Source organism: Thalia democratica, chromosome 4 (genome assembly GCF_965202585.1).
Source record: "Thalia democratica chromosome 4, ktThaDemo2.hap1.1, whole genome shotgun sequence".
Classification (NCBI taxonomy): Eukaryota; Metazoa; Chordata; class Thaliacea; order Salpida; family Salpidae; genus Thalia; species Thalia democratica.
In genome coordinates this window covers 45,623,695-45,643,500 of record NC_139168.1, presented here as the reverse complement: position 1 = coordinate 45,643,500, position 19,806 = coordinate 45,623,695, and the positions used below count along the sequence as shown (strand labels likewise).

The 19,806-nt window shown below is 23.6% G+C and overlaps 1 protein-coding gene across 2 annotated transcripts; it reads left to right on the top strand.

The window, feature by feature from the left end:
• The first annotated feature begins 38 nt into the window (after window positions 1–38).
• On the top strand, window positions 39–11,595 carry LOC145832924 (protein O-glucosyltransferase 2-like). Of its 2 annotated transcripts, XM_082940125.1 has the most exons (11): window positions 39–214; window positions 3,785–3,993; window positions 4,909–5,105; window positions 5,298–5,375; window positions 7,115–7,339; window positions 7,803–7,982; window positions 9,687–9,802; window positions 10,026–10,119; window positions 10,670–10,759; window positions 10,968–11,078; window positions 11,156–11,595. In XM_082940125.1, exons 1-11 carry the CDS (start codon window positions 51–53, stop codon window positions 11,171–11,173), a joined length of 1,482 nt encoding a protein of 493 aa, XP_082796251.1. In that variant the 5' UTR covers window positions 39–50; the 3' UTR covers window positions 11,174–11,595. The 2 variants fall into 2 exon arrangements, with proteins under 2 accessions (XP_082796251.1, XP_082796252.1); XM_082940126.1 differs by lacking the exon at window positions 39–214 and having other exon boundaries at window positions 3,785–3,904.
• The last annotated feature ends 8,211 nt before the right edge of the window (window positions 11,596–19,806 follow it).

Genomic DNA, 19,806 nt, shown 5'->3' with positions numbered 1-19,806 from the left:
ATGTATATATAAATGTTATCATACACCAAGGTAATATTTAAACATTTATAATGAAATTTAAACTACTAGTATTGATAGTACATGCGTTTCGTTTTGGTCTAAGTGAAGAAGCTAGCCCAGAGAACTGCTTTATTTGGGGTCCAGGATTAGTAAGTAAAGCTAACCTTCCTGTTAGATATTTTTACATTCAAGCAAGAGACCAAAGTAATAACTTGTTAGTACTTATGGCTTATCTTGATAATGTATTTGATTGTTATATTGAACATGTACATTTAAGCCCATTTGTTTTTTTTTATAATGTACTTAAAAAAATAAGTTAAATAACTTGAGACATTTTAGTGTTTTTATATTTCTGGGCCAAAAATATGAAACTATAAGTGTTTGTGATCTGTAGTTTTACTTTTAATTTCAAACCCCAGAATATATTTTGCAAGTTTAATTTTTTGTTTTGTGCATTTTACTTTTATTTAGAAACATTTTCATTAGACAACTAGGAACTTTTATAACTTATGTTTTTATTAGATTAATGTTAAACCATAGTTAAAAACTTTTCTTATAAATTAAATGCCAAAGTTTTATTTCCTTGTACTAGTTACTCAGTATATATATTATTATTTATACTAATACTTAAAATTATTATTAGTTTAACAGAGTTTACTTAGCTGTTAATGAACAGATAATTACTAACTTAGAATCAAAATCAAAATTTTTCAACTGCTTCTATACTAGTGGTAATATGTTTTATGTCATTAGTAATTTAAGCATGTTATTAGTAGTTTGAATTAATTTAAATTATTTAAATTGTAATTATTTGTAGGTATTTTAAATTAATCAAAATAATAGGGTTGCCAAAAAACCAGGAATCCTGGAAAAACCTGGAGTTTGAGAAATTTTAAAAAAAACCTTAAATTTTGAATATCTTCAACTCTTAATAGTAAAATTTCGGTTTGAAAAAAAAATATATTAGATAGATTTTTTTTTGTCATCATCAGAAATTTTTTTATCAAAAAATACATTCAAAGAAGCTTTAAGATATTTTTTTAATGTCGTTAAACTATTTAACACAGTCGTTATTACATCAAACTTGATTTTAAACTAAAAATAGACCCTAAAACGTGTAATTTAAAAAACCTGAAAGGAATTTTTAAAACCTGGAAAAAATTTGCCAAAAACATTTCCAACCCTGAAATAACAACATTATATGTATTATTTTTAATGAATAAATGAACACTCAAATTTTTTCTTTCCAATATATTTGTCAAATTCTCTTCAGGGAAATTACAATTGAAACAATTCAATAAAACACAACAAGTGTATATACAAAATTTTACAAATTAATTAACTAATCGATTAAGTAAACTTAAATATAATCAACAAAAATGTATATGTATTAGCTTGGTTTCAAACATATTTTTTTTACTTAAAACTTTTGTTCGTTTGTAAGAAAATAAAAAAAATATCTTTTCAAATGTTATATATATTAGCAAATAAAAGTAAAATGGGTAGTTTGTTTTTGCGCCTAGACTATAATTCACTCTTAAATATAAGATAGCTGAGTTAAAATAACATTTTGTTATTTTTTTTTGAGATTTTTGTAGATAAAAGCTAGTTTTTCTTTACCTTAAGTTTAAGTTATGGTGTTATTTAAAAAAAAAAATCACTAGTTTTCCTTGTTACATATACTTATTATAAATCAATTTACAAAGATTAAAAAAAAACGTTACTCATAATTTTTCTCTAATTTAAAAAAGTTCTTCTATTTCCCATGATTTAATTGGTTTTTAACTTCTGTGCGAAGTTTGTTTTTTATAAATAAAATAACACAAACTTAAGTAGAAAATTGTTAGTAAATTGATAAGCTACAACAAAATGTTTTGGTTATGTATAAGTATTTTTTAGTTGTGTTAATAAAATCTAACAACTTCTTTTAAAAAGTTTAATTACATCAAGGCCTTATGATGAGGTCAACACAACTTTTTTTTATAATTTAAGTTTAACAATTATATGTTTAAATAAACGATATGAAGATTATGTTGCTATTTATATAATAATTATTTTAATTTTTTAGATTATGTCAATTTTATAAAACTTGAAACTTTACTGAGGTTTATCTCTTCTAAGGTTATTAAGCTAAAACCTTTAAACTACTATAAAATTTTCATTGATGATTTATAAATATTTATAAATTTAAATAAAATGAAAGTATACTATTTTATATAGTATTTTGTTGTCAAAAATATAAGTTTGTTCTCTTTTTTACTAAAATAGTTTTATTAATTTTTTCCTTTACCCTTAATAAAATTCCCATATTCAATTTTAAATTTTGAGTTTTTTTGAATGTTTGTAGTAGTTTAAACAATATCTAGTTCCTAAGTATTAGTAAAGTAAAATTAAAGTATTAGTAAAGTATTAGTCTGTACTTAATAAGATTAAATCGTAAAAATGAATAATTCGACTTTCTTACTGTATCAAACTGCAATGTGTACAATTTCAAAGTTTACATTATAAGGAACAAATATTACATTGCTATTTATAAATCCTTTACTTAATTTAAACTGCCGTTTTATATGTTTTTGACGATATAAGTTTGATTATTTAAAAATTAAAGAACGGAATGTTTTTTGTTTCTAATCCTTAATTTGCTTTTTTTTTTATAAAAAATGCTTCGTTTATTTGAAAGTTTTACAATACTTTTTAAAATTACACTTAATTTTTGTTTTAGCTAATGTTCCTTGTAATTTTAAATGAATTGAAAAAAATAATATAAAAGTGTATCGATTAGAAGGTACATAAACTAGCTTTACTTAGTTTATAGTTTTTATACAGTATAAGTTTTTTAAAACAACTAATTTTTTTTTATTAAAGCAAATGTTGGTATAAAAAGTAAACAATAGTTTCATATAACCTATTTTTATGATATATTTTTGAATGAGTTGTAAATATTACCAGTAGCTTTATTTTTAATAAATTTTTGCTAGAATCTAGAAACTTTCTTTTTAACAGTACTTTTTTTTTAATACAAAGTTTAGGTTAAACCAGTCAAACATTTAACAAATATTCTTTTTAAGGGTAAAATATTTTGAAAAATCCCTTAGTTTTTAAAGTAAAAGTAAGAATAGGTTTAAACAAAGTTCTAACTTCCCGATAAGTCCCTATAAATTTGCAATGTTTTGAAAAATTGAAAATTATGTGAAAATCCCTATAAATTTCGTTTTTTTGCTTAGTGGCTGAAATTTGAAAGCCAAAACAGCGATATTGCGTTGTGGAAAAACACCTAAAAAATATTTTTTTTTTAATCAAAATCCTCTTAATCTCAGTACGAAACTGTGACTCTTTGTGGCTAGTTAAAGGATAAAAATGTTTTCTTTTTATATTTAATAGAATTTATCAAAATTTTGGTTGTTTAACTAAAATTAGAGCTCAAAAACCCTCAAATTTTCGTAAATTTCTTATTAAGACTGTGGTAATTAACGGCTATGACATATTTTACTTCACGTACCTTAAAAATATGTTCGTAATGTTAAAAATTCATTGTTTCTTTTTGATAACTACCCTATAAATTTGCTATATTTTATCGATTTCCCTATAATTTTTTTTTGTAATTTTAGTGGGAACTCTGCTTAGAATATGTTAAATTTGGAAATATAAGTTTAGAAAAAAGTAATTATGTATAATTAAAGTATCTAAATACTTTATAAATAGTTGATTAAAAGATTATATATTAAAATTAATTTTATTTGTTACAATTGTCAAAACACTTATATATTTTTTCAAAATCCCACAGAATAACACATGATCTTGGAAAGGATTATTTTCAAATTAAAGTTGAAAACCCATATGGAGGTATTAGAGTAAGAGTTTGGAAGCAATTACTTAACTTACACAACGGAACTTACATAGCAAGGTACAGATGTTATGGTTATGCCGGTCCTTTGAAAGTTTCTATAACTTTAAATGAAAAACATGTTGCTGATTCTCCTTATCTGATTGAAAGTATGAACATCAATGTATTTTCTTAACACAAATGACTTACGAGCATTTGAATTTACAGCTAATAGTTTTACTAACATGTTAATAAACTAAATGGTAATTTAAAGATTACATTACATGTAAGTTTTTCAGTAGTAGTTATTAAGTTGATGTCACATAGATACTACTTTTAATGTTTAAAATTTGTTATACAATCGAATAAAAATGTAAATTTGTATGTTTGGAAGTGAGCAACTTGTCTAGTCGGCAGGCCAGATTTAGAATAAAATAATTTAGTTCGCTGCTTATTTTTTAGAAGTTGTACCGTAAAATTTAACAAAGATTTAATTAAATGATTATTTGATAGAACTTCTGTGTGCTGAAAGTAAACTTAGTTATACATATACAAATGTTTTTAGAAAAAAACTAAATTTTATTAAGTTTGCACAATTTGTTTTTAAGCTAAAAAGTATGTTGCAAATTTGAGATTTCTGTTAACAGGCTGTAAATTTACTACCTCTGTTTTAAAGCACAGAGACTTTTATTTTATAGAAACTTAAAAAACAAAGATATTGTTCTCTTAAATGTTTTTTTTTACTATATTTGTATCATATGGTTAAATTTTACCAATTGAAATATATAAATGTTGTTATAGCTGAAATAATTAGTAAAACTATCAAGAAATTAGAAATAGTTGTGAATAAACTTACTTAAGAAATACAATTTTTTATTTTACTTCACAGTTTCTACAAAATTAAAGTTTGTTCAATTTATATATCTAAATTTAATTGTCATGTACAAACCTATAAGATATAAATAAGTTAGTTATAAATATATATTAAGTAAAATCAATAAAACATGAAAAGTGTAAACTTCTATGGTTTTGATGTATTTTTTGTACTCTTGTGATAAACTATTTTTAGCTCAGTTTTACTTTAGACATGTCAAGTGATGACTGCAACTGTCCTGAGCGTTTAGAAGAATGGATGAACGCTCTTCAATGTCCAAAATCTTTTCCACAGATTAAAATTGACTTACAGCCACATAAGGATATATACTTACAAGGTCTTAGAGATCGCATGGTTAAGCGATTTCCTAGACATTCTTTCTGCCACTATATCATAAAGAATAACGAGGTTTTATATTAAATATAGTAGTTGGTAAATTGATTGTACTAAATAAATTAATAGTAGAAAAATTTTGCGAATGGTTTTAGAATTCAAATAATTTTTTAGTTAAATTTAGTATTTATTCGACTTAATAATGCTAATTATTGAAATATTTTAAGTTATTTATAAGTCATAGGTTATGATTTATTGTTTTTATAGATTTATCGTGAATGTTTTGGTAAAACAACTGATTTCAAAATATTTGTAGACGAAGTACTGCTGTCAATAACAAAAAAGGTAGTTTTTTTTATATAGTAATTCTATCACAAACGTTTTAAGTATATAGTACCCTAACTTAAATTATTATTTTAAGTATTATTAGTATTAAATTTAAGTTATCTTTTGGAGCTTATAACAAAAATATAATAACAAAATTAGTTTTACATAATATTAATTTAGTATGACTAAAATAACCCAGAATCATAGTACATCATGGTAATTGAAAATTTAAGCAAATAATTAAAGAATTTGATTAAAAAAAAATTTATTCACAAAAATTTTTCTCCAAAAAGTTGTTAAAAAGCCTTGTATATTTATTTAAAATTTTTCATTTAACATTATTAAATAAACTGTGAATTTATAAAGGTAAAAAATAAATTAAGTAGTCCAATAAAATAATTTATAAACTCATCTCTACATAGAAAAAGAGGTTTTCGGTTCAAAGCTTTATAAAGTTTTCAGAATTTTAAAGTTTTTTGTTTTAACAAGTGATGTACCTAATCCACAAATTAGGATCCGGCCCAATCCAGATTTGTTTTTGAAGTCAAGATTTGGGCGGAACTGACTGCATTTATAAAAATTAGTATCTGGCCAAATCCTTATATTAATGAAAAAAGGCTGGATCCAGATCTGGATCTCATTTTAAATCAATATCGGGATCCAGTTAATTTAAAACTTATAAACTTTTTAGTGTGTTAAACTACACTTTAGATTTTTATTTTTATTCATTTATCATAGGAGTGGGAAACTTTTCTATTTATAGGAAATATTTAAAACAGTAGCCTTATAATAAATAAACTTGACAAACAATTTCCGTTTATTAATCATTAAGTAGATGCAGACATCTTACCATTTTTAACCTAAAACCTTATTCATAATTTTCTAATATCTTTATATTTAATGTGTTGTTTAATTTTTTATGCAAATTTTTACTTAATTTGTAAATGTTCAAAAATTTTTTGTTTAAAAATTTATCACATTTAATTAAACTGTTTTTTTTAATAGTTAACATGAAAAGCTCTTCTAATACTACCTTCAGGTCTATTTAAAAAAGGTCTATTATGTTAAAGTACTATTAAGTGTTAAATCAGTTAAAAAATTTTTATTCAAAATAACCTAGAATTTTGATGTGACAACATTATATCATGAATAGTACTATTAAACCTTATATGAAAACTAGTTTTAAATATTAGTTTACTAGTATTTAATTTAAACATTTTAATAACTAACACAGTTGTATATTTATAAAACTTCTTAAACTTATAAATTTAATATGATAAAAAGCATCAGTAAACCACTACAAAAACTAAATATGTTTTTGTCATTAAAGTTTCAATTAAGATTAAAAATATATTTAGATTATTTGTGAAACATTTAATACCATAAAGTTTCAAAATAGTATTAATTCTCTTCATTAAATACACTCCATAGAGGCGTAAGAAATACCATACAACAGTTTTTAACTTAAAGTCTTAATTAAATCATTAAAATTTTTGTATAAGATGATGTTTAATGTCTATTTAAAAAAAAATTCCCCTTTTTTATTAAAAAGACCTATTTTTTAGTTAAATTACCTGTTTTTAACCATTTTAATCCTTAGATTATGTTATATTTTAAATTTATCAACTTATTGATTTTAAATTTATGTTACTAAAACCAGTAAAAGTAATACTTAGATTTAAACAACCGGTTTTTTTTTCTATATTGCTTTAATTTTGTATAGTTGTTTAAGTCAGTGAATTAATTTATTATAATAGACAGTTTTGCCGGATGTAGAGTTGTATTGGAACTTGGGGGACTGGCCGCTAGAACATAAAACCAAAAACCCACTTCCTATGATAAGTTGGTGTGGATCTCAGTCAACTTCAGACATTATTCTACCAACATACGACTTAACTGGCAGTGTACTCAATATGATGGGTCGTGTTTCTCTTGATATTTTTAGTGTACAAGCTAATGACGCTCCTAAATGGGAAAATAAGGTTTTCATAAAAGTTCTTAATTATTTTCTGTGTTTAAGACTTATTCAACAATGTTGTTTTAAAATTTTTAGAGCTATTACATCACTAAAAATATGATAAAAGTATATATTTAGTTTACATCAAAGTACATGTTTAAATTAAAAATATACTGAAAACTATTGCTTAAAAAAATCAATCTTTTAAATGAATCGACAACAATTCATTAGAAAATTAATAATACTATGTTTTTTATGCTTATAAAGTAATTAAACAGGTGTTTACTTAACTTCTCTCAAAATTATATTTTTTCCTTAAATCAAATTTTTTTATACTAAGTATTGTAGTAGGTCACTTTAATCTTTAATAACTGTTATAGAGTATTTTAGAAACTTTTACAACAATTATCCTATAAAGTTGTTTTTATGTTTTAGTTTTGTTGGCTAAACATTAGTTTATTAAATTTATGATTTCCCAATTTACACAGAAAGAAGTTGGCTTTTTCAGAGGAAGAGATAGCAGGAAAGAACGGCTAGATTTATGTGAAATCAGTTTAAAATACCCTGATCTTGTTGATAGTGCCATAACAAACTATTTCTTTTTTAAAATGGACGAACAAAAATATGGCAAAAAAGTGAAGCACATAAGCTTTTTTGATTTCTTTAAGGTTTATTAGAAAATAACTTTATTATTGTTTAAGGGCATAGAAGGGGGGGTCCACCTTGATTTTTACATGTTGATCTTATTTTATACAGTTTTATCTGAACTATCAGACACTTTTAACCGCTTGAAAAAATTCAAAGTATTTTTTGAGATATAAACGATCAAGGTTGGTGACCTCAATAGGTTCCTAATGGAAGGTGCAAACTAAAAATGCGAAAAAAGACCATTTCACTAAAAATCTATCTTCTCCTTCATTTTTTAAGCAATCTCCTTCAAATTTTTACAGAAAGTGTATTATTAAATTTAAAAAAAATTGAATGCAGGAATTTTCTTTTATTTGAAAAATAAAATTTATATAAAAAAAAACACCTATTTTTTTTTTATCTAAAATTTTATTTTTAAATATTTTCCAAATTCCAAATTAAAAGTCTTCTAAATTACAAAAGGAACGTTTCCTGAAAGTTTGAGGTCTCTAGCTCAAAAAATACAGAAGAAGATAGGTTTTTAATGATTTTTTAAGTTTCCGGAGAATTGATGTTGAAAAATTTGCGGTTCATACGTTTGTATCGGAAACTTTTTAAAAAAATTACAATATCTCAAAAGTTAAAAAACATTTTTTAATTCTATAAATACTGGCTTGTAGGTTGTACTTTAAGCTTTTATATAAGATACAATGTTATTTTTAGTAAAAAAAAAATGTCGGACCCCCCTATGCCCTTAATATAGTTAAATGTTTGCAAAACATTAAAGATAAGTATGACTAAGTTGATAATAGTTTTAATAACTTAACTTTGATGATTTTGTTCAACCTTTGTAAAGCTATATTAATTAATTTATGAATTAACACATTATCGTTAGTATTATTCTTACTTATTCACTGTTTCTTTAAAAACTTAAACTGTGCAATTAAAAATTTAGAGTTACTTAACTAATAAAGACTGAAACTAATTATAACTTCACATAGCTTTCAACAAAAACACGTTGTTCTATAATTCAAATATACATATAACTAGACTAATGTTTAACACAATAACATTCTTAACGGACAGTAACTTGAAAAAAATATTAGTGCTAACTTGTAAACGTAAATAAATATTTCAAATTGGTATTAATTACGTTATATTGTTTTACAGTAAATTACATTATAAAGTAATATTAATTTAAGTAGTTTTTGTGGTGTTTAATAATTTTAATTATCACATATGATATAAACAATAGTATCGTACATACAAATTTTAGTTGACACATAATTTCTATAACACTTGCTCTACTAAATTGTTGTTCTAGAAATAGACTTTGCATTTAATTTAAATGTTAATTTTTTTGTAACATTATATCATCCTTTTTTAAACTGATCGCTGTAATTAATTTTAAGCAGAATTACAACTGCTTTTACAGCACTAATAAATAAAGCAAAACTCTTTAGTTACTATTATTCTATGAAAAATTTTTTGTAATGTTTATTGTTTCAATGATAAACAATTTTTTTTTACTCTAACAGCTAATTTAAAAAAGCTAATTATCAAAGTTTAAAAAAAATTATATACAACAAAATCACATATATTTAAAAAATCATATTTAAATTTTATTTTTTTTCTAAGTTAAGAGTTTTTGTCTTTATACTTTTTGACGAGTTTTAAAAGTCTTCAGTTTATTTCACTTTATTTGCTCCAATTTTTAAATTAAACAATTTATTTTTCAATTTCAGAATAAATACCAATTAAATATTGACGGTACAGTCGCAGCTTACCGGCTTCCCTATCTTATGCTTGCTGACTCTCTTGTATTCAAGCAAAATTCTCATTATTATGAGCATTTTTACAGGTTCTTAAAAGTGTTTAACGTGCTTAATTGGTTTAACATACGAATTATAAACAACTTTAAATTTTATAGGTTTATAAAATAACGCTTTGCATTCATGACAAATTTAAATATAGACTAACTAAGTTATTTTTAATGAAAACATTTAAAGTTAAATTTTCGTTAAACTAACTTAAAAGTACAAAAATTCCAAACTTATTTAAAACTCTGACTGTTGTTAAAAAAGGCAGTTGAAACCAAATGTTCACTACATTCCAATTGATTCAAACTTGAGTAATGTTGTTGATAAAATAAAGTGGGCTAAAGAAAACGATGCTGAGGTAAGACTTGTTTTCATTAGAAAAAATAGAATGGGTTTCAAAAGCTATCAGTATGTGAACTAATTTTTTTATCTGGTTTTATCAGTATATTTTAATTTATGTATTTTTAATTTAAATTTTTGTTGCAACTGGTATACATTATGTTTTGTTTTAAGTAAGGCTCTTATTTTATAGATTAGTAACATAGTTAAAGTTTATTACTTTTCTCTTTATTTAACTCTGTTATTTGAAGTTGTTTGTATAATAGCTATTTGCTTTATAAAATATTGATACTATGGTGATTACGTAATGAAGTCACGATAAAACTTTAATAATTCTGTTATTTCAATATAAATTTTGACGCTGTTTAAATGAAGTAAAAAATTACTGATTGATTAAGTATAGCTCCTTTTACTAGCTTAGAAGTGTAAAAAATGTAGAACTCCACTTGTTCTCCACAACATATTTAGGCACCTTAGTAAAATTTAATTTTATTTTTACTTAAAATGTTGACTCTTGTAAGGAATTTTTAGAAAAAACTATTGTTTTAATATTTAACTTGCTAATACAGGCTCGCAAAGTACAATCTTCTGGTCAAAAGAAAGCTCGTGAACTTCTGACACCTGTGAATATATTTTGCTATCACGCTATTTTGTTCAAAGTTTGTTGATTTATATGTTTAGGATTTATTAAAATTAAAACAAGTAAGTATTTTAAAAAATATTATAGTGTTTTTTTTTATGATTAATTTTCATCATTTTTATCAATTAAGTTGTTTAAGATTTTGATGATATAATTCCAATATTTTACCAAGTTTTTACCAATAAAAAATAGTATTTATACTCCAACTAACAAAGCTTGTTTTATAGGAATTAGCAAAGCGTCAGCATGGAAACGTCACAGTGCTTGAGAATATGGAAAAAGTCGCTCACAAAGAAAACAAGCCTAATTGCAACTGTGAAAAGCACATCAGAAATATAGTAAGTTTATCGGAGATTAAAAATAAATCAGTTCTAGTCAAATTTTATTTCGATTATATAAATTGATTTTTAAACAGGTAAAAGAAGAGTTATAAATCAAGTGAAAAAGATTTTTTTAAAAATCATATATGCAATCCTGTACACATTTAAGAAATAGATAAATCATAGTTTTCACACTTACAAGTTTTTTCATTATAGAATAGTTGTTACACAAATAAATTAGTGCATTTATTTTTGATATTATTTTATTGTTATTTTAAAATTATTGTTTTTATGCCTTATTATTTTTTTTTATAAAAAAGAACTTGTTAGAAACTTGCAGTTAATTAAATTCTGAATTTGAATATTTTTATTGAGATTATTACAAGTTAGTTTTAATTTTCATTAAAGAGAGCTTTCAACTTTACTTGATTCATTTTTCATTTTATAGTTTACTGTTTTTTTATTTAAATGAGATGTTAATTATAAAATAATACTTTTGTAGAAGCTCTTAAATACTCTTTTTATCTTTATTTTATTCGTGTATCTTGTTTTAATTAACTATTAATTTTAGCCTTTGAAAGAAATTGCATATTTTATAAAGGTGTAACAAACAATTCTTGGGTTTTATGTTACAAAAGTAATTTTGTTCAAAATATATTCAAAATTATACTTTATGTTTAAATACCCTTTACTTAGTATATGTTATCTTTCTTAGTTTGTATTTTTGTTAGAACTTTTTGTTTTTATATAAATAAACTATAATAATTTCAAAATTGAGTGAAAAACAACTTATTTATAGTCTATTGTTGAAAGTAAATGCTAATCGGGTAAATAACTTTAATTTTAGGACAACTACTTTAAATCTTGTGAAACCAGTTTGATAGAGTAGCTCTTTTTAAAATATACTTATTATCTATACTATCTTATTCTAATATTTCTCATTAACCTTTTCTGTGTTATCTCTAGATGTCTCTGTACTGAAAACTAGCTGCGTTTTTAAGTTTAAAAAAAGTCTTTAGTTTTTATAGCAACTTTTAATTTTTACGCTGTAATTATAAAAATAAGAAATTGTCAGATAAAGATAAAAAGCTATTGTTTTAAGCTATTATTTTAGTATTTTTTAACAGTAGATTAGTATTAATTAAAAATTAATTATGAAAGTAGTTATTTGCCGCATATATATTTCCAAAAAAAAAAACGGAAAAAATATATATTGGAAATTTTTAAATGAAATCTAACCAAAAAGTAATTCGTTTTTACATTTCTTATAATTTTTGGTTTACTTTAGTCTATTGTAGGCAAAAAAAACTTTTTATTTTGCGTCAAAATATTTTATCTATACGTAGTTTGAATCAAAATATTTAATTTTTTAATTCATTAGTTTTCTTACAACAAAACTACTAACATTGTTGCATAATTGTGTACTTTAAAATAGTAGTATATTAGAACTAATCAAAAAACTACAAAACATAATTTTCAAGAATAGAACATTTTACAAAATATATCAATTTTAATAAGCTTTTATTATTAATCAAGTTTACTTGGACAGGATTAATTTTTGAAAAACAAATGCTCTTATTATTTTTCTTTTATTAATATTTATAGTAATTTTAATTCTGTATTTTTCATTTAGTATCGTGTTTTCTGTTTACTATCATTTCAAACCCGATCATTTTTAACCATTTGGAAAAGATCCGCTTAGAAAAGTCGGCTCCCCTTGTTTTTATATTTATTAAAATTTATTTTAACAAGTATTTTATGTTTTCAATGTGTTTATATAAAACTGGTTATTAAATTAAGTTATTATCGTTTTACGACAATGTCATATACGCAGTGACGTTTCAACTTGAAATGTTACACAACTAAAGTTTATTAACACCTATAACTACTTAGTTTCACATAGAAATTGATTACTCTTTATAAATATTTTTTGACTAAAGTTTGTAGAACTGCCAATTTAATAATTAATTATTTTTTCAATTTCTTAAACATATTGTAGCGCTAGCTAAGCTGAAAAATTAAATTTAAAAAAAAATTGCAACTGCATAGATACACCAAGTTTTCTAGATTGGGTTTTGTTAGAATACTTATGTTATTGTTTCTCTTAAGCTAATATTAGTATATTTAATTATTTTACTTCAGGGGTCGGCACGTTTTATAAATAGCGAATCTAATTTTATAAAAAATGCTCGCGGGCAGCAGTTATTTAAAATAGTTGTAGTAGTATTATACTAGTATATATATATAGAGTTCAATACATATTTATGTGTTTTAATGTTGAATAACCTTGCTTATTTTCTTATAAGCCTAATTGTTAGTATTTGATAAATGTTTACTAGTATATGTATATAATTTTCTTTGTTTAGAAAAAAATTACGATTGTAAAATTTTATTAAGTCTAAAGAAGATGAAGATATATGTTTAATTTAAGTTTATAATCTTTGGAAAAAATAATCTAATTCTTGAAAACTAAAACATGTTAATATGGTTGAGATTCTTTTTTTTTGGACATGTTTTGTTTATTGTTTTTTTTATGGTCATTTAAAGTTTTTAAGTAATTGAATAGTTTTATTCCTCATGTAAACTAGAATTGAAGATATTTCTTTTATTATTTCTTGTAAATATTTTAAACAACATTTTTTTTTTGTCTGTAATTTTTTTTTTTGCTACAAAGATTTTTATTTACAAATGTAAAATTTACAGCTTGAAAATCATGGTCAACATTTTTATTTGTTTTTTTTGAGGACATAGTTTTTAACTGTTGAAATCTATACTTTTGCTTTTTTAGAACCTAATTAAAAGTTAATATTACTTAGTTCATATTTTTAGATTAGATTTTAGTTGGAAATGTGTTACTCATAAAGATTAATTAGGTAATTGTTGCATTTATTTTAGTTTTTTTGACTTGTTTTTAAAAATATTTATTTTAAGATTATTTCTCTTTAAAGTTTAAATGTTGTTCTTAAAGTTCTTTTTAAAGCTCAGTATAGAATTAAACATGTGGTATATGAATTAATAACCTAGAGGTCTTTTCGTTCACCCAGGTCCTTAGACCAAAATTTTTTTTAGAGCATTGTCTTCTTTTTCGTCTGTATTCAACAAACTTACCAAATCAGTATTCACAAAAATACTACTCTATAGTAAAAATTTGATAAATTATCATTGTTAAAGCACTGGTAGTTACAAATTACAAAATTAAAGTTCTAAATGTAAGATTTTACCACAAAAACTACTTTTATTAGTTCCAAAAATATGTTTTAACTAAAGAAAAAATCGCATACCGTAGGCTTTTGCGGCACATTTGGTCCGCAGCTTTCCGACTCATATTTTAGACATTGTTTGTATGTTTTGTTATTTTAAGTAAAACGTTATTACCTTTCTTATTAAGTTGGTTTGCTTTTTGATAAATGTCACATAGTTTAATTGAAGTTATTTTTTCAATTGTAGTATAAACAAACTCTTATTTGGAACTTGAACTTTAGTAATTTTTATTTTATTTATATGTGCTAATCAAAGGTATCGGATGTTAGGATGTTAACTTCACAGTGTTTGTCTATGATCTACCAACATTTTTTTCTATTTTTAAACTTGGAGTTTCGGTTTTTAGTTTTGATTAATTTTTTTTAGTTGTAGCGTGGGCATACAAGTTACAGTTGTAGAAATATTAAAGTTATTTTATTAAAAGAAAGTTTCTTTTTGAAATGTGACTAGAAGACCGAAAGTAATTTGCACACGGTCCAAGACTACAATTCTGGCATTTCTATTTTCGTGTTCAAAAAAATATATATTTATGAACTCTGTTACCCTAAAAAAGTATTTAATAATAAGTTTAAGTTTTTTCATATTAAAAGTATTTTAAACACGATTATAGGTAACTGTACAGTGTAGACTTCAAAAGATACTTGAAGTAAATATTTCTGTTCATTTTTACAAAAAACTTTAAAAATATAAAACACCAAAGAAAAAGGCACAATTCGTCACAGTTAAAATTATTAGCTAAAAGCCCTTGGTAAAACTAATACCAATACAAAGAAATATAAACATGTAGTATTTGTTCGGTTAAGCCTCAGTTGGTAAAGCTTCAACATTATTTAAATTAATGAATCTCAACCACAATGCTAACTTAAAAAGCAGTTTTTGATATTATTTTATTATTACGTATAATTTTTCCAGAAGCATAAAAAAAACTTGATCAGTTTTAGAAGGTTTAAAAACAATTTTATATAAAAAAAATATTTTTATAGAAGAGCTACAAAAAAAAAGGAATAAAAAAATTATACTTTACGTTATTTTTCATTAAATAGTTTATTAAAAACTAGTACAAAATAAGCTTTGTTAACAGCAATGGGATTTTCATGAGTCGTTATGCTTTTAATTTTTATTTATCTATAAATAAGTAAAAACTATATAAAGTCAATTGTTTTAACTTTTTGAAAACTTTTACATAAAGTACAAAAAACTTATGACAAATTTCACTAGTTTTATTTTTTTAGAGGTTAAATCTAAACTTTTGGATAACTTAAAAATGATAAAACTTTTAATATTTTAATAGGTGATTAGTTTTAGTCTATTAGTGCTTTAAAGTAAACATTTTTGACTTGTACTGTTTAAGGTAGAAAAAATCAAATTAAACAAACTAAGTAAGTACCATAAAATTTATCAGTATTTATACATATATATATTGTTTGTTGAACGACAAAAAAAACTCAAAAAGAACTCAGAACTTTGATCCAAGAAGTACCTGGTGCACGTAAAACCTTTTGGTTATCCAGTCATACACCAGAACAGTTTAACGTCATGTCCAGATCAGTTTAAATGAACTAATTAAATTTTTCTAATTCTTTACATAATTTAAAGACATGTATTTCGAACTAAAAGTTTTATTTTGAGCTTTATTAGAATTATACATCAAATATTCTTTATCGTCATCAGAAAAAAACACCATGTATTTTTAGGGTTCTTAAGTTTAAAAAAACTTCTAAAGGATATAACAAGTGTTTGAGTAAAATAATTGAAGTTTGAAAATTACTAGCAAAGAAAATAACAAAAAATGTTTATTATTCAGTTTTACTACATTGTTAGTATTTTAGACTAGTTAAAGATACTTCATCTCATTAAAACTTGTTTAAACTTTTAAAAATAACTAAATTAAGCTCCTGATACAACTTGGTTACGTCCTGGAAAAGACGTTAAAGTGTATCCAAGTGGTATACGACCCGATAACCGAAAAGTTTTTCTCACACCCAGGTCCTAGGAATAGTTATTTTGAGGGTTTTTTAGTCGTTAAATAACCAATTAGTAATTAGTTATAAATCATTATTGGTTTATATTTTAAGTGTAATTAATTTTGTTGGTTATTGATTTTAAATGCAACTAACTTTACTTTAGGTTTAGATCAATTAAAAAATTATACAAAAGGTAATTGTTTTAATGAAAATAACTTACTACTTGCTTGAACAACAAATTGATTTAGTTGTTTGCCTGAGTTATTTTTTTTTTATGCTCTGAATATTATTTGAACTATTTTGGGATATGTATAATAATTTTCACTTAGTTGCGCCTATATCAATCGTTCCCGAGATCTTTAAAGGTTTTAAACTTATTCTTTTTTAGTACTTCTAGTTCTGATTGTCTGTTATGTTTATGATTGCGAAACCGTCATCTTAAAAATTTCTTGGTTTTTACATAATTATCATAGGTTGCTTAAGGAATTTAGTCCTATAAGGTCTTGAAGAATGAGCCATTAGTTACGTAAAATTGATTATTGCTGTCTTTACAGGGGTGGCAGCCTTGCCGTCATAAATAAGAAAAACAATCAAGAACTACAAAGACTTAAAAAGAATGGATAGTTGTTAGAACCGCACAACGACACTTTTGCACGAGTCATCACTTTAGCACAGAGTGACACTTAAGCACGGAATGACACTTTTGCACAGCGTCACTTTAGCACTTTTTTGCTTCAAACTTATTTTTTAAAACTCAGTAAGTTTAATAAATTGAAAAAATAATAAAAAAAACTATAGCTAGTTTATATCGCTGTTTCAAAAAGGAAAGTTACATATTAAAAAACTAAAACTACACAAAAGCCAGAAAAAAAAATTCGCAAAATTTAGCCGTGCTAAAGTTTTTTTTGCTTAAATTCTAATCTGTTCAAAAGCGATGCCGTGCTGTTGTTATCACTTTCAATATAAAAATGGGATTAAAAGAGCTTGGGTTTAAAACAACGGTTGATATAGTCGCAACTAAATGCTCTTTCTTAGACATATCCCTATATACTTCAAATAACATATTTAGACCATAAAGAAAACTCAAGCATTAAATACATTAACAATCACTCAAAACACCCATCAATTATCAAAAAAACTGCCAAAAATGATTGACAAAAGGCTTAACAGACTGTTAAAAAACAAACAAAAATTTTACTCAAAACTTTAATAACTTAATAGTTATTTACTAAAAAAAATTAAAAGCCCTACTTTCAAAAACTAACTTAAATGATCAAGACCCACAAAACAAATAGAATCCAGCACGAACAGGAAAAACAGTTTACTTCAACCCGCCCTGCTACCATTCAGTCATACAAAAAACATTGGAAAAGCAAGACAAACATTTCAAAGAGGATCACGAAAAACCAAAGTATTAAATATAAAAAATTCTAAAATATCTTACAGTTGCATTAATAGCATTAAAAAATCTTAAAACACACCACAAATGCTTAAAAATTAAAAACGGTGGAAAACAAGACAATTTGAAACTGTCGAAAATAAATGAAATGAAAAAAATCGCAACTGACTTGCGAGTTTAAATAAAAAACAAAATCCGGATCTCGGTTTATCGTAATTTTGTGGTCTGATGATCGAAAAGGTATAAATCCAATCTTTATGTAAAATATTATGATTTAATTATTTAGTTGGTAAGCTTTTCTTAAAAAAATTTTTTGGTTTGTATTATCTACTTTGGTTTTTGTTCCAAAATTTAAGTAACTGCTCAATTTAAAGACTTATCATTGTATTTAAAGAATTTTTTTTTATACATTGAAGAGCTCTTTGACTAAAACTTAGTTTACTAAAAAAAAGTTATTTTTTTTTCTTTCATGAGTATAAATCTCTAATCGTTTTTTAACAATTAACTCTAATAATACAAGTAGATATTAGTTAAATAAATAAAGTAGTAATTATCAACTGTTATTTACTAAGTTAACACAAACATTTTTTTTATAGTTTAAAAAGTATAATACTGTTTTATAGTTTTAAGATTGTACGCTATATCGTTTGTCTAAACCGATTAAAAAAGTAAGTATTTTATCGAAATACTTTTATCTTTATATGTCGCTAAGTTCTTTAATTATAAAATATTGATAAGTTATTACAAGTAATTTACATTCTTAGCAGATGTATGCATTAATATCAGCTTAGACTATTAAATAAATTTTACTGTTTGTTAAACCTCCGTTTAATTATCATTAAAAATACTTCTTTAACGTTAACAAAGTTAGTTGTTGCTCAAATTAATTTTATAACGTTTTTAAAAATTATAGGTTAAGTTCAAAAGTTTTACTCTACTAATATACAGTTTATGTAATTTAAGTATCTTGTGTAGATAATTTTTTTTTTAGTTATGGAACTAAAAATATACTATTAAGTGCAGCAAGAAAAAGGTTAAAGAAGTTTATAAAAAAGATTCTTTTATATGTAAATTTAAGCAAACTTTTTTTGCATATGAAACATCATTAAATTTAGTAAATTTTTATATACTGTATATCAATTTGTTAAATACGAATTTGTACACAAACAAAAGAATGTTTTTTAATTTAGTTTAATAAGGTTTGAAAGGTTAGAAAATATAAACGAAATTATAAGTATATATTTTTATAAAATATCTACTGTTTGTCGGTTGATTATTCTATATAGAAACTATTACAAAAATAGAAATTATAAAGAATTTTGTAGTTGTTTAACAAATCAATGTTTTTCCTCTATTTTTAGTGAGAAAGTTGAAACTCAACCTCACAGTTAAATAAATATTTTCTTTTAAATCTTATGTTCTACTACTTTTTTTTAAATGTATTTGTTTAAATGTTGTTCAAATGTGCTTCGATGATAAAAAATCGTTTAAAGTTTAAAATAAAGTTTAAACTTTAAGAAAATAAGACACTAACTAACAAAAATACTTTTAAACTTTTTACTTTTTTTTAAAATATTTTACAAATTTTTAACTGTTTTTTTATATTTTCATTATAATTTTCGAGAATTTAATTAGTTTTGTGGTTATCAAAATAAGTTTTGTGAATTTATTTTTGTCATGTGTAAAGTCCTAAGAAAAAATGTTAGAAAGCTTATTTTCAATCATATTTGCTTTAATTGTTATTTGTAAAAAAAATTGAATTTTTTTTATTACCAATTAATTATAAATATTATTATTGTTGTTGTCTTTCACATTTTCGTTTTTACTTTTATTAGTTCTAACTGCAAATATATTTTTTGCAAACTTCTAAAGTAAGCTATTCAAAACTAGTAATTTAATTGTTAAAATTTTAATATTAAGTTTAATTGTGCAACTTTCAGCTGACTTTTAAAAAATAATAGTTTATTTAACGACAAAAAAGCGCTCAAAAAAATATTGGTCCAAGGACCTAGTGTACGAAAAACTTTTTCGGTTATTGAGTCGTACACTATTTGCTTTGATACAGTTTAACGTCTTGTCAAGGACCTAAAGTTGTAAACAATTACTTATAAATAGACCAAAA